The sequence below is a fragment of the Drosophila innubila genome (genome assembly GCF_004354385.1).
Source record: "Drosophila innubila isolate TH190305 chromosome 3R unlocalized genomic scaffold, UK_Dinn_1.0 2_E_3R, whole genome shotgun sequence".
Taxonomy (NCBI): domain Eukaryota; kingdom Metazoa; phylum Arthropoda; class Insecta; order Diptera; family Drosophilidae; genus Drosophila; species Drosophila innubila.
In genome coordinates this window covers 4359100-4375251 of record NW_022995380.1, presented here as the reverse complement: position 1 = coordinate 4375251, position 16152 = coordinate 4359100, and the positions used below count along the sequence as shown (strand labels likewise).

The following is a 16152-nucleotide window of genomic DNA, read 5'->3' as shown; positions in this document are numbered from 1 at the left end:
ATTCTAAAAAATAAAAAACAAAAGTGCTGCAAAATTTTAAAAAACTCTAGCTTCAAAATTAAGAAAAATTCCAATTTAGTTGAATTTTCAAAGTTGCAACTGAATTTTTTTTAATTAAATTAGAACAAGTTGCCAGATCGGTAAATTCTGCAGGTTGGCAGCCTTTGGACCAGCACAAAGAAACCGTTCGAAACGCATCAGAAAAGTAAAATAAATAATTAATTAAATTGTATTTGTTGGACAAAATCAAAATTTCAAAGGACGAGGCTACAACAGACGCAATGACAATGGAAAGTACTGAAACTAAAAGTAATGATAAAGGTGAAGTTTTTAATGAATTTTTGAACTTCGTCGCTCCAAGGAGAGAGAAGTTACAATTCAATTCTAAAGAACATATTAAAAAAATGCAGAAACCTGGGCAGCTGAGCGTCGGTTCCACTCAAGAAATGGGCGTGAATTTCAAATGAAATTTATTTTTTTTGTTTATTAAGCAATAATTTTACAATAAATTAAAAAATTTGACGTACATTCAAAATTAGATTAAATAAAATTGTTAAAATAAATAAAATGAAAATTTAATTTTTTTTGAGATTAGATAAAATACAGATGGTTTTTTTAATAAATTCTGGGAGTTCGTTGTGCCACAGCGGAAGAAGTTATTAATATAATTTTTTCTTAATTAAATTAATTCGAAGATGCGACAAAAACCGAACAAGAATTCTGCAAAAAATCTTAAAATTCTAGCTTTAAAATTAAAGAAATTTCATATTTTGATACTTTTTGCAAATTGATCACAATATGAAAATGGGCTTTTTGCTTTTTTTTTTTGCGGCATTACTATTAAAACAAGTTGGCAGCACTGCTACTACATTTGTAAATCAGAAGTGCCGCCTCGGTCTTGCCCGGTGTTTGCGTATACCCGCGAAGAATTAACTTTGTACTTGTGCTCGTCTTCAATTAAGTAACGAAATGCAAAGAAATATTTTGTTGCAGCCAACTACCGCAAAATTGAGGTATATGAGGATTTTGGCGAATTAGACAAACTAATTGATTTGTTTATAAATAAAGTTGGCTAGTTTTTATTTTAGCTATTTTACATCGCAATTTTAGCTATTTTTTCCTTTCAAAAGTTGGCAACACTGAACAGAAGCCGTCGTCGCGGATTGCCCAGCTGTTAGCTAGTCTTATTGGACAGCTGCGCGAGTGCGGTTGGGAGAGTGCGCTCTGTGCGATAAAAATTGCGAGAAATAAAAAAGAAAACGAAAAATTAACCAAATTGAATCCAAAGGCGAGGCAATTGCAAAAAAAGAATATTATTTATTCGGAAAAAGGAGAGAAATTTAATTACGGTGACAAAGCCACAATATCCATATTAAGTATTTTTGTTTGTGGGGAAAGAGGGTAAAAGATACTTAAAATAGGAGTGGAGATTATCAATTCTTCTTGTTGGACAATTTGCCAATTCCGCAATTGGATGCTACCACAACGACAACAACTATGTAGATAACTGTCAAAGCGTATGTTGTAGTTGCTACTAAGTGTTATTAAACTAAGTCGTAAGACGAGTGCGCCCGCGTTGTTAGAGTGAGAGCCGTGCGACAAATGCAATAACAACAACAAAAACGCAAACGCAAAAATTCATCACTGTAAGTGATAGTGTGCGTGTGTGTAAGCGTTTTGTGTATTTAAGAAGATGCAAAAAGCAAATCAAAAATGTGTTCAGCAAATTGAAATTTGCATTGAAAGTTGTGCGTGAAATCCCAAAAAATCGAATCAGCCGGCAAAGCTTTGGGAGTGGCCTTGGACTGCGTTTTAGCCATATTCCAATTGGATTTCGACAACAAAAATGTGGATACCATCCAACAACAAATACGGCGTCGGTAAGTAAAAATACAACAAAAAAAGCGACCCTTCATTATGTGAGTTTGTGTGTCTGTTGGTCTGTGTATGTATGTGTGACTGTCCACATCCCCCGGTTTTGGCTATAAGCCCAACAACACCCCTTGAGCCCAAAGATGTCGAAGGGTGGGTGGGTGGTTTGGGTTGTGATGCGTCACGTGCACGGTTACATCGCTTTTGTTGTTATTGTTGCTGTTGTTGCCTTTGTAGCTGTTGTTGTGCCCATGCGTTGATTCACCGTTTTTTCCGCGAAATACCGTGCAGCATCCGCAGACAGACAGCCCAACAACCACCACACCCCACACCACCCCGGCTGCCGGAAAGGCGGAAAAGCGATTTTTCTACTTATTTTTATAGCATTCCCCCCTCCGGCCATCCCTCTGGCAACGCTGTCATTCGCTTTGCCAGCGTCTTCGTTACTTTTTCAAAGAGATTTGTGTTTGTTGTTGCTGCTGCTGCGATTTGATGTGTTTATATTTTCATTTTCCCCCATTGCTCCCATCCCCCCGGCCTCTATTCATGTTGCCATCAAGCACGCTGACTCGCGTTGCCAATTGCTGTGGTGTGCCAGGTGTTGCCAATTTAAATGCTTCAGTAATTACCTACAGCTGGCAACGTTATTGTGGCCGCTACTGTAACTGTGACACTGTGCAGCGTGAACTAAACTAAAACTTGTTTTGATAAGACTCTCCTCTGAATGCCGAGCGAGCAAATAAATGTGGATTTCAGTCATTTCGCCATTTTACAAGTCTTTATAGTAAATAAGTTGTTGCTGTTATTACTGCCTTTTCTCCATTGTCCATTTATCTGCTTTATGCTTTATGTACGTATATTTTCACATTATCTGCTCATTCGTCACACTTTTCACTTCAATGGCAACGCTTAACAAATGACAATTGAGTCCAATGCAGAGGCTGGTCCAGTAGCTTCACTTCCGTCTCTGTCTTTGACTTGTGCCAGATAAGCGATATTCGTCATTTGTTATTGTTATTTTTGCTTGCTCCAGTTCTCAAGTTTTCATCGCAAACGATGATTTGTGACATGTCAGGCGGTCAAAGTTTACACAAATCAATCAGTCAGCCGTCGGTTTGGATTGGGGTCGGGGTTGGTATTGGGTCGAGATGGGTTGGTCCATGGTAACGCCATTAGCGGATGTCATTGTCGAAATAGCAACGCCCTAACCTTGCGCAATGTTCAGTGACAGACAGACTCTGAGATCTCTGCCCGCTTTCCACTGTCGCAGCTCGTTGATTCGCCACGTGCTGGGCGGCTGGTTGCAGCTTTAGCCTGGGCAATGACTTCATTAACATCCGCATACCAGCCCAGGCACACTTACACACACACACACACACTCTATTAAAAACTCTTTGTCTCGTTTTTCAACCGTGTACTTAAAAAAATACAAAGGGTCTATTCAGTTTTTCCAACATCAAATGGACGACACACGCAGAAAGACCCATCAATTATATATATTGTTAACAAAAAATACAATCTAAAATTCTTGATTGATTTCATCTCAATATCACGGATTTGTTTTCTGTGTACGATTGATCTCACTATAAGATTTTAAGAGCTAGAGGCACCAAACTTGGCTTAACTATGGTAGCTATTCGATATATGGAACCGAATTAAATCAAATTTTGTTAGAGTGTACAAAACCAACTTGAAGACATGTTCTAGCAGTTTGGTTAAGATATCTCAAAAAACAAGAAACTTGTTCATACTAATAGTTGATTTTTGACCGATCGGTCCTATGACAGCTATTTGATATAGTGGACCGATTTGAACGAACAAAAAACTTTTTCATACTAAGACTTAATTTTCGATTGAGCGACTCTATTGCAGCTATATGATATGGTGGACCGATTTTAACCAAATTTGGTCAGGATGTATAATACCAGATGCATATTCTATCAGTTTAGTTTTGATATCAAAACAAAAAAAAAATTTTTTCATTTTAAAACTTCATTTTCTATGATTCGTTTTTATGGCAGCTATATGATCCAAATATAACAACAAACTTAATCAGCCTATGGTATCCAGGAGACTTCATACCAAGTTTGAAGTCTCTAGCTCTTATGGTTTCTGAGATCGACGCGTTCAAACAGGTGGACAGACGGACAGACCGACGGACATGGCTCAATCGACTCGGCTGTTGAACCTGATCAAGAATATATATACTTTGGGGGGTCTGCCACGCCCCCTTCTGCCTGTCACATACATTCTGCCAAACACATAATACCCTGTTTTGCCCATTTTCAATGGGCTCAAGGTATAAAAAGTTAGTAAAGTTAAAGCAATATATTTTTAAATATTTTAAATGACGCTGCAACATGCGATGTTAAATATTTAAGCATATTAGTTGATTCTGACCATAATTTGTTTTTTTTACATGTACAATAAATACAGGGTCTCTTCTAGTCGAGCTCCCACTACTGTATCCTTTCCTACTAGTATATTTTTTGGTCGCTCTCAATTACGCAGTTAGTCAACGACAGTTTTTGGTGGTTGCATGCAACTGCTGAAGTGGCTGCTGGTGGTGCTGCCTCTGAGCCATGCGGGCTGTGTATTGGCACAATCAGAGACAGAAGGCACACAGAACAGAGCTAAGAGCACAGAAAACAGAACTCAGATCACAGAGCACAGAACTGTGTTAGCGCAACTTTGCCAAAAATTTGTAGACAGGCGCAGGCCGGATGTTGCTGATGCCTTTTCCAGTGAATTCCGCTTCTTTTTCTGTAGTTGTTGTTGTTGGTGTCGTTGTTAGTCGACTAGGGGGCAAATTCGTTTTCAACTTTAATTTAATATTCATTTTATGCATTTGGCCAGTGGCAACTGTGAGTGAAGCCAGCGCACAAATTTGTGCAGCGTTTCCTTTTTGTTATGCAAACACATATGTACATTGTACATATACATACAATGTATATGATTGTGTGTGAATGTATGCGCATTAAATTGATTCATATCCATTGTTTAATATGCTTGGCGGCAACTTTGTGAGTCCGACTTTAGTTCTCCGACCATCCGACCATCCGTTTTGTCAGTTTGTCCATTCCTCCGATCGTCAATTCTTTGTTTTCGCCTCCAATTCGGCAGTTGTACTTCCATAATTCGTCTTTAACGATGTATTTATGATTTGTGCCCTGGCACTACCATATAGTGCGTATGATTAACTACGCACATACACGCACACAAACACACCAGCACGCACACATAGAAAATTTATCGCACTTCCGATTTGAGCGCATTATCAGTCACTTTGCCGGAAGGAGCACGTTTCTGTTGTGGTCTGTAAATGTAAATGTAATAAAGGCCTGAAATGCTCATAGCTCAAGTAAACTCCTACAACAACGTATGTACAATATATACCCTGTCCGACCCCACGCCGTCTGATAAGCACCAGGTGATAAGACTGCAGTATTTACCTGTCCAGTTATAAGTGAAAGATAAGCTCAGTTATGCTAATCGAAAATAAATACGGAATATTCAAGTACTTGTTTATGTATTTAAATAATAAACAAGTGTGTCGATTTACCTGGATAAAACTACTAACAATTTCATATCATTTTAATAGTCAATTGAGTATTGAGTGGGTGCCTTATCTGGCTGTAATCATATTTAACTGTTTTGTTTACACGTGGCTTGGCACAATTGTGCAAATGAGCAAACAATTCAATTGAATGTCCAAATATTTATCATGCGGTTTTTGGTTGATTTCTCATATTTTAAATGACAACGTTGCATTTAAATTTTAAATATTTTACAGAAGTCAAACAAGTAGGAACGATTTAGTCAAGTCGCCGACTATCAGATACTCGTTATTCAGTTTAAATATACTAAAATTACATCTATGAATATTTAAATTAAGTTTAATTTGAATTAAAATAAATTTAAAATAAAATTTAATACACTAAGGTGTTTGTGTTACTTTAATCAGCCTAAAAACTGTTATAATAAATGTTCAGATGTTTTTAAATTTTCCCTTAATTTAGGACATTTTTTATGCATATTTTCTTAAGAATAGAAAAAAAAGTGTGTGTATTTAATATTATTATTTATGTGGTTTCGACGTTTTTGTGATAATTATGTGCACGCGAGTATGCAAAATAAGTGTACCCCGTTTGTATAGGGTATAGCAATGCATATTGCATGTTTCAACAGCATGCTAACACGTTCTCCCATAACTTGGCACAAGTGTTTGCCTGTTGTGTGTGTGTGTGTTTCTGTGAGTATGGAAATATGATGTCAGCTGCAATAATGAAAAGCTGCCCGTCAAATGGAGAACGTAGACCGATGAGCGAGAACTTTTTAATAATTGGCAATCTCCAGGAGAGGGAATAACTCACAACTGGTTCGAAAACTATTGCGCTTTTAGTTTCCAACTCTATTATTTAGTATAATGACATGTGATTGACATTGAGGCCACGTTTCCTGTATTCGTAGATGTGTCTGTAATTCAAATGCCTCTCAGCCAGCATATAAAATGTTTATTATTAAATGTTTGTATTTAATAGTTGCATACTAAAACTATATACAGAAGTGACAATTTAAAATGAATTTTGAGTTTACAGAGTTTAATTATTGTCGGACATTCTACCTTAACAATTTTCACACTCTCCAAGGGTTTTTCTTTCATAAGACTCGCTTTGACCCATTTTCCAACTCCCCATACATCTGTGACGACCCTTCCTACATAACATTACATTGTGTGGAACAAAGCAATTAATTAATTAAATTCTTGAGCACCAAGAGCGCTTTAGGGTCAAGTGTGAAGATTCTCCTTTGTGGTTTGCCAACGCTCCCATTACTATTCCCTTGCCAAAGCAGTTTTCCCAGCTCTGTATACTCTTACCGCAGCATGTTATAGTTTTGTTACCGCTTTTGTGATCGTTCAAAATGTGACGGCATTTCTAGTTAATAATTTACTTTCCTTGTCACTCTGAGTCAGGGAACGCAATCATTTTAAGTTATATTATAAAATTTACATAGTAATGATTATTTGATGAGTTTTAAAAATATTCATCAACGATATTGATTTATTTTAAGCAGTTTCTTAAAAATAAAAATAATTAAAATCTGTGTAAAAAAAGATTATAATCAAATATAATAATTATAAAGGCATTTAAATTTTTATTGTAATCAAAATAAAAATCACTTAACTTATGGTTTACGGTTAGGACTTTTTGATAATATTGTTGCTTGCCCCCCTTACATGTAAATCGAACCCAAAACGCTATTGAAAATAATTTATTATATACGACTTATATTCACTTGAATCATCACAAAGTGAATAAAAATAATTCTTGAGCAATGACTTAGAATCTTTTTTTTTTACCTATGATCATTACAGTTAGATTTTTATAAAATCACTGAAAACGAATAACCGAAAATCTCCGAAAACTCTATACATATTTGGGAGATTTTCAGTTGGCTTCGTATTCTGTGGTATCAACATTAATGAATATCCATATAAATCAATAATTTTAAATTTATAGAGAAAAAACAAAAAATAATAAACATTATTTGTGATTCCTGCTCTGATAATGATATTAATTGATTAATTATATTAGTTTATTTAATTATATTATGTATAGTGTCTTATTACATTTTTAACTTATTTAAAAGATGAATTTTACATGTTTTTACTGCAATGCTGTTAAGTAAAAAACTTGATTTAAAATAGCAGTATGATCTATGCATCAGCACAAGGAAAAGTTAGTTCGCTCTTGTTTTAATCCATTTGTTGAAGTGACGTTGCGGCAAATGGGAACAGAATGCCTTTTACTGTTTGCATTATTTCACACATACAGATGTACTTAAGTACTCGTATGTTCATCCTTATATTCATGCTTGTACGAGAACATTCTTCCTTGTGAGTATGTAATAATGGTAGTCTCCTGCCTTAGTAGTTTATAGCGCACTCGTTGCGCTAATGCAGCATCTCTTTTATTTAATTTAAAATTATTTTCTGACTGCCGTCTGTTTCACAATGCTTTTGTTTTTCTGCTTTTGCATCCACTTGGCTTAACGACTTTTTTATTTTAATACGTTTGTTGACATTGTGGACTTGTTGGACTGTCTCTTCGAGTTTCTTTCGTTTACTCTTATTCATTTCTCGTTTCTCTGCCTTTGAGGCATTTTTTTTAAGTGAAACTGTGAAAAGCCATTTGTATTAAGGTTTGTGTTGGGAATACTTTATCAAAAGCGTAATTAAAAGGGCAACGTAATTATCTTTTGCCACTTCCTCCCTTTGGAGATGCCCTGGCGCCAATCAAAACTATTTCATGAAATAAATTATTAAATTTCAGCCTCATTCTTAAACTGCTAAAAATGCTCATTAGAATTATATGCTCATGTTTGATGCCGGATGAATGTGGGTGGGATGGGCTTAGTTTCGTTGGGTTGAATGTAGATGTGAATATTGTTGGGTATGTGGACGTAGGACGCAGGGCGTTGGTTGCTTGCCAGCTCGACGCCTGCCTAATGTGACTGACCTAAATAGTGCGACGGTTGCTTGCCACTCTGTGTACTCCGTACTCTGTACTCCGCCTGTTTGCCCTTCTATTCGCCCACCAAGCTCCCTGTCTGCCTATGTGTGTGCTCATTTGTTTGAGTGTCTGGGCTGAGCCAGTTGAAGTGCCTCCAAGCCCCAAAATCCCCACTCCAGTGTCATTTAAATTATGAAATTTCAGCTATTTAACAGCTTGGAATCCATTTAAATCAGCAGCGACTTTAGAGCTGCTTGCAAAGTTGCGACTTGTGACTTGTTGAAGAAACAGTAGCAACATCAAAAACAGGAAGCAGTTTGCCCATTTTCATCGCAGTGAAGCATTTCATTTGACAGACAGTCAGACATACATATACACACACATATATCTTCCCCCCTCATCATCTCCGCGTTGTATGTTGTCTGTTTCTGCGTTTTATTAGCTCCTTTCGTTGATATGCTCATGCCGTGCTCGCTCGTTTGTCTTTCAGCACAACGCACACACACGCTACACACCCTACACACCTACACCCCCCTTTCCCCCTTTCCCTTTTCCTCCTCCTCTCTCTTTTTCTCCAGCAGTGTCAGTGTAACGTTGTCTCTCGGCGCCGCCCGGACTCTAGTGCGTGCCTTGCATTTGTAATTGGCAGCCACATTGCGGATTTATACTTCTACTTATCAGCAGCTTCCCTGGTTGCATCCAGTTTCAGCTCCAACTTCAGCTGTAGCGGGAACGGAAAACTGAGTGGGAGGGGGAGCGGGAGCTCTTTATTGTTCATTGCTTGAAAGCCAAGTGTTCAATTGCTGGTGTGCCCAAGTGCCGCTTGTTGCTGTATTGCAGACATGCGAGTGTGCACCCCCTATATACATATATACTCGTATTTTGTTACCAAAGCCATTTGCCTATTTATAGTTGAAGTATTTATTGTTGTTGTGCCACTCGTGGCATGCTCAAGTGGCCACTCAAGGGGAGGCACTTTAATTGCTGCGCGTCGGCCAGGCGACCAGGAACGAGTAGCCGTCGTCTTTCCAATCCTCTGCAATGTCATGGCCAAAATGCAACTGGTTAACTTATGCATCATCTTATCCTTTCAGCCATCCACAATTGGCATGGCGATGTCCGATTTGGACTGCCTTTGGACGTTGGCGACTCTGTGGATATTGTGGAGGAGTGCAAGTATTGGTATCGCGGCTCCTGTCCCCGCAAATCTCGAGCCGTTGGACTCTTTCCAAAAACCTATATACACATCAAGGATCTGTCTAAAATTGATCCCGTTGTTGCCGAGTGTACACAGGTCTTACGCGAATGGTCTGAGATCTGGAAACGACTCTATGTGGTGAGTACAATTTGATTATTCTGTGTTCATTGCCTGATTCCATGGTCTTTTCTTTAAGGATCGTGAGGCGTACAAATTCCAAACGCTGCGCAAGGTTATGTTTTCCATATTGGAGAGTCGACGGGAATTGTTGAGCGCCACAATGACACAGGATCAGACGATCGAGCTACAAATGGTTGTGGTATCGAAAATCGATTGGGGTAATCGGTAAGTAATAGACCTTGTCACATAGGAAATGCCATAAGCAAGTGCAAATTACAGGTATACATATATAAACATGGTCTTAAAATATATTTTACCCCATTTAATCTAGGCACATAGGGTATATAAGTCATAGGAAAATATATATTACCCAATTAAATATTGTATTTTCTATTTACTATACCGCAAAGTTATGACTAGTTGAAAGAGCCTTGAGAAACTCAAAAACATTTGTCATGTGCCCTTGATAACTTCCGTTCTGTTACAAAATATAGAGGGTCGATTTTATAATGCTATACCAATTTATCAGGCATGCCACAGAAATCGAACGCAACGTAAAATCCAACAATTTAATATTGTATTTTCTATTTACTATACCGCAAAATTATGACTAGTTGAAACAGACTTTATAACTTTATAACTTCAGTTTAGGTACAAAATACAAAGCACTTTATAAAGCATTTCTTTTTTTTATAAAACCTCTAGTAGGATTTATTAAATTGTAATTACATATATATTCTTTTCAGTTTATTGTTCCTCTGTCCCCACTGAAATAATATTAAAGTAGACATGTATACTCGTATTTCGTATTTATTACAATTTAAAACTTAGATAGTTTGTTTTCTTTATATAAAATGTGTTCTTTTCTAGCAATAATCACAATAATTTTGTTATAAACAAAATTGCTTAAAATTACATACACTTGTATACTAAACTTTAAGACAAAAATAGCGAGAGCATATATACTCATGATCAGATAATTCGATTACTAAAGTTAGAGAGAGCGCGTGAGCCCAAATGAGCATGACATTCGTGACATTCGTGATAGTCGTGATAGTCGTGACAATCGTGATAATCGTAATACACGCAACGCCTCAAAGAGCAAACTATAGATCTAAGTGGTAAACTAAATTGTATATTTAAATGGCGCATCATTGTTAACGTTACTACAAATATTTGTTGTATTATGTAGTATATATAAGCATATCGGATAATTTACCTTCCACATTCACAATCCAACCTACAAATTGCACGGTCTGCCTGTGTCTCTTCCCACTTTCTTTCTCTCTCGTTCTTTCTATTTCTCACTTCCACTGACTGTCTTTTATGTGTTTGTGTGTGTGTGTGTATGTGTCTTATATCTTTTGCATAGGACCAAAAGTTAACAAATTTGCTTTAAATAAGAAAAAATTTTGCTAAAGAATTTATGCTGATGTTTTAAAATTCAAATCCATGTTTCACTTAAATACAGTGCGTACATATATAAGATTAATAGAAAGCCTAAAAGCCTAGAACGCTGCTAAAAACACCTACAAAAACATCCTTCTAAATCTGGTCACATCTCTGTATACAAATATTATTGAGAAATCATTGAAATCATTGAATTAGCGCCACATTTGAATTTTGGGGCTTATGTCTCGGTCTCCTTGCCGCCGAATCCCTCAACGGGTGGATAAATCGGGTGGCTGATGGGATTCATTTCGAGCGTCGAGGGGGCGGAGGGTGTGCGGGAGGCACCCAGTAAACCGCACAGTTGTTCCAGCATATCGCTGTAGGACCTTGTACTGAGATTCTGGCTAAGTAAATGCAAAATCAAGAAGTCACCAATCTGCAAGAAAAAGAAACACAGTTAAACTATAAAATCTCAACTATATTTGGATACAACCTACCTCCAAACGCCGAACCAATCCAGCGATTTCCTTGCGCTGACCGGAGCGATAAGAGCGCTTGATGATGGTCTCACGTGTGGTTGGCATCATTACAACCACCAGGGAATAGAGCACAGCTACGCCAGAAACTGTGGCCAATATGATAAACCAGAACCTGTGCAAGAATTTTAAATATTGTGTGATCGTATTCTTGATATAAACCGTATCATATCTTGTAATTACCACAGGAAAATGTAGATCTTCTCGTTGAGAATATTGAGGGCGAGTACACAGAGCGTATCGTGCTTCTGTACGCTGCCACTGGGACCATATTTATGGAACGTGCACTTGGTTAGTCTTGGGAAGACTTCAATCATTGGATCGTAGCGCATGTCCTGATCCATATTCGAGAACTTAAGCACTTCCGTACCATAGGACATAAAAGCACCGCCCAGAAACTTATCCACCATGAAGATATTGACAATCACATTGATAAAATTGAGCAGCTCGCAGAAGAAATACGCAAATGAGTAGGCGTTGTGCGAGTTGAGACTGTCCATAAAGTATTTTATAATGCGATTCTGACGATCCTTGCGATAGTCCTCGGGCACAGTAACCATGCCGCGCAAACCGTCGGTTATCATGCGAATTTTACCATCCTCCATATTTTTCCAGATCCAATGCGGCACATAGAACATAAGTCCCTATTTAAGTAAAATGGCACAAAGTGAGTCGATCTTTTGTTTATATTATCTGACAGGCTTAGAGCTTACCTGGAAGAACAGCACAAAAGGCACCCACTGATAGTAGCTGTGATAACGCTTCTCCTGACCATATTCATTCGATACGCCGGGTGCGGCCACATCTGTTCCAATATGTCGATGATGTTGTCCGGGTATCGTAAAGGTGTATGATATCCAACAGAATGTGTTGATCACGTGCATCGGTATAGATCCATCGTTGATGCAGCTTATCGGATCACCTGTAAAGATTTTAAACATAAAAATGAATTTCAGACTAATAAGTTTCTCGAGATCATAGAGAAAGGTTATGAAAGCTCTATAAAGAAAATTGATATTATACACATTACAATAGAAATAAGGATTATATCAATATAATATTTTAATATTATACAGCTAAGATTTTAATATGATTAGCCTATATAATTGAAAATGTCAAGTTGAGGAATTACGATTAAACTCAGAAAAAAATATTGCCCTTGTTTTAGAAATTCGTCTTTGTTTTAAAATCGCCATGATAGTTAGAAAAATGTCTATTTGTCGGAATTATTATTCTTAATAATACAAAAAATTACCTTAAAAAGTGTCTTTTAGGAAAATTAATTTCTAAAATATGGATAAACGGCGATTTTCAAGAAAAAATTGGATGATTTTGCTTTTCTATAGAAACTATGTTTTAGTGCGATCATTTTTCGTGATCTTATTTTCTTTGTGAACCATAGGACGATAGATATATAAGATATTTGCATAATTTGTGCAGTGCAAATGGGCTTGACCTCCTCTCTGAAGCTTCGTCTAAATCAAATGCACGCGCTCTTCTCAAATGGATTGAGTGCAGTTAAATGTGGTTCATCATCAACGTTAAGTGGCATTAAGGCAATCTCAATCTATGGAAATGGATGAACATATTGTCTTCGTAGCTGCTCTATTGTGGGCGTGACGAACATTTTGGGTGTGTCGCACAAGCAGAACTTCAACTTGACTGTTGATTCTCCTATTCTCGTTCTCGCTCTTTCTATTGTCTAAACAACTGACATTGTAGAGGGGTTTGGTGGAGGGCGGGGGGCATTATGAAGTTTCCTAGAACTCAATTGTCAATATTTATATAAGACTGTATGCTTTTAGAGCGATTCTTTAATGCACAAACATTGGGGCATTGTGCTTTTGCCCATAAATCAACTATCCAAGTGGTCTTCATGCTCAGTCTTATCGTGACTCCAATAGTTGCCACAAAAGCTGGTTTTGTTTTTTGGCCGCTTGAAGCTTTAAAACAGTCAAGACACGCACTGTCAGCTGTGGTTTACATGAGTCATGAGTTTTTTCAACTGAAATCTGATGAATGTGTCTCAGATTGTCATTGTGATTGAGTTTTTAAATTGAGAAAGCGCAAATTGGTTTCGAAATTCACATTGCTGCAACTTTTGTAGTATTTAATGCTGCACTGACATATTTCATGATATTGTATACGAGTATATATGTAAATATTTGTATAACGATAAGTATTCATGGGCTATTCATTTGCATTGACTGCACTAAATTCACACGTTTCGAGTTCGAAGTGGAGTTAAAAGTCGTGCACAGCTAAATGGGTGTTAAATACGCGTATTTACTTACCAATCAGATTGTTAGCGGTTAAAATAATGCAACAGGTGAAAAGTATGGCTGTTGTAATCCTGTAGTGGCATCGGAATACCATGTTATCGATAACAGCCTTGTCCAGCAGATATCGTATCTTGACGAAGCTGGACACAGCCGAGACCATGCCAAAGACCGCCATGTTTGTGCTTCTTCTTGTTCCTCTTACTGTTTGCTGCTGCTAATTGTTGATGTTTCGACTTTTGCAACTAGCTAAACTAACTGTAAATGCTAACGAGGGAGAGAGAGAGAGGGAGAGGAAAATGTTAAGTTCATAATTATGCAATTACAAAATGCTAACGTCAGACTGCGTGGGTACAGTGGAACTCTGCTATAACAAACAAATTGTCATTAAATTCTGTATATATTTGAATAACTATGTCGACAATTTCGACTGTATGTGTTTGTGTTTGTGTATTTGTTGTGCGTTATCGGGCACAAAACAAGACGTGACATATTTCTTCTAACGAGCAACTACAACTACACATTTCCGTTGGCTGCCTTCTTATCACTTCACAAGCCGCACTTACAATTAAGTAAGTGCTTGGGGCCAGTGCCGAAACTCTGAGTACACTTTATGAGTAAAAAGATCTGTCGCTGTCTTTATGTTGTTCTATCGCTTACAATCTAATCTAATCTCTGTGTTTGTACATACAACTTATGTACATATGTAGGTTGAATGGCCTCAGAGTCCACTCTTGAGTCTTGGCTCTGAAACAAAACCGGTAAATTGAGCTAAAGCTTTGTCAACCCACGCATAAATTTCACTTTACCGATGCTCCCCTGAGCCACATATATAAACTACTGTACATATATGTATATATATTTTTCACTGGTGTACACTTGAAAGTCAAAGCTTTTGTAGTCCTCCATTCGAAGTATACAATATGTGTGTATAAACCAACGTCTCGAATTCGATCAGAAGATTGAGATCAGGTTCTGTTTGGTTTTGTTTTCTTTTCGTTTGGGCTTCGCCATGAAATTCTTTGGCGCTTTGTTTATATGCAAATTTGTCATGTTTGTTGCTGTTGTTGTTTTTTTTTTTTTTAATTTGAATGTGTGTATTTCATTTCGGCACAGCATCGTATAAAACTCTAAAACACACACACACACACATACACACTTGCACAAACGCTAACGCACGCGCACACACACTAATAACTAGAGTCGTCTCTGTCGCACTCGCTGCAATTAAAGTCAAAATGTGTCTGCATCTGCGCAGCGACAGCGGCAGCTACTCCTTTTCCAAAATGCAGCAGCAGCTTCTGCCTTGAGCGTAGTGCATTGAAAGTTACACATAATGTTTTATGCCCTGCACAGACACACACACACGCACACATGCTCAGATACAAAGATACAGATACAAAGAGAGAGAGTCAGTGAGTGACTGAAAAAAGAGAGAGCGAGAGCGAGAGCGAGAGCCAGAGCACTTCATTTCAACTTCAATTCTTTGCGGCTGCTTTTTTCTTTTTCAATAAATTTTTCAAAAAACTGGTTTTAAGGTATTTTCTTTTATTTTTTTTTTAGTTTTTTTTTTTTTTGGTTCAGCTCAAGAGAGCAGAGACCCAATGGTACGGGTCGGGAACTGTGTTGCCACTGTTGCGCTTTGCTGCCGTTTTTCTCCATTTCTTGCTACCAAGATTAGCAACCTGGCTGCAACATTGGCTGTCCCCGCAGCCGCTCTCGCTCCTTCACATTTAAGTGATTCTTTTGCTCCTGCCAATTTGGTATTTTTCGCATATAAATTTATAGCCACTTTGACACTTTTGAAAACTCGTTTTAGTTGCTGCTTGCGTTGCGGCTCATTAATTTACTCGCATTTATTTAGTAGCTAAATCATTTAAGTATTGTTTTTGTTTCAAGTTGTACACTTTGTTGCAAATTTTGTTTGGTTTGTTCATGATTTCTATATTAAACACACGCACACACACTCTGTCACGTAAGCGACAGTCACCTCAGCTGTAGCTGTAGCTGCATTTGTATCTGCATCTGTATCTGTATCTACACATGAGTGTGTGTCTGTTTTTCAGCAGTATACAAGTGCAGATTGTTACGCTGTGATTACCGTTTTCTACAAATGTGCAGCTGCGCTCAGCGGCGTTCCAAAACCTACTGACTCTGAGGCGAGCCGCTGTCAAGCTTGAACGTTGCTTGCTATTCCCACAAACAAACACACACATGCATAAAGAGACACAGATACGCTC

General features: G+C 37.6%; 2 protein-coding genes across 2 annotated transcripts in view; one reads left to right on the top strand and one right to left on the bottom strand.

The window, feature by feature from the left end:
• The first annotated feature begins 1846 nt into the window (after window positions 1-1846).
• The window catches only part of LOC117793051 (dedicator of cytokinesis protein 3), a 28031-nt gene continuing 13725 nt past the window's right edge, over window positions 1847-16152 (top strand). The window contains exons 1-3 of the mRNA XM_034633426.1: window positions 1847-1880; window positions 9482-9723; window positions 9782-9930. Of these exons, the coding sequence (XP_034489317.1) occupies window positions 1847-1880; window positions 9482-9723; window positions 9782-9930 (425 nt within the window). The remainder of the gene's footprint in view (window positions 1881-9481; window positions 9724-9781; window positions 9931-16152) is intronic.
• Window positions 10500-16070, bottom strand: LOC117793052 (innexin inx3). The gene is made up of 6 exons (XM_034633427.1): window positions 16014-16070; window positions 13928-14170; window positions 12347-12555; window positions 11817-12277; window positions 11595-11748; window positions 10500-11533 (listed from the first exon to the last, which is right to left on the bottom strand). The coding sequence occupies exons 2-6, from the start codon at window positions 14088-14090 to the stop codon at window positions 11336-11338; spliced, it is 1185 nt and encodes a 394-aa protein (XP_034489318.1). The 5' UTR covers window positions 14091-14170; window positions 16014-16070; the 3' UTR covers window positions 10500-11335.

What these genes read in the sequence shown, in the direction of transcription:
- LOC117793052 (XM_034633427.1), bottom strand. Translation starts at nt 14,090, where the DNA reads ATGGCGGTCTTTGGCATGGTCTCGGCTGTGTCCAGCTTCGTCAAGATA. An exon ending in AACCGCTAACAATCTGATTG is followed by an intron (nt 12,556 to 13,927) that starts GTAAGTAAATAC and finishes AAATCTTTACAG; the next exon opens with GTGATCCGATAAGCTGCATC. An exon ending in AAGATCTACATTTTCCTGTG is followed by an intron (nt 11,749 to 11,816) that starts GTAATTACAAGA and finishes ATTCTTGCACAG; the next exon opens with GTTCTGGTTTATCATATTGG.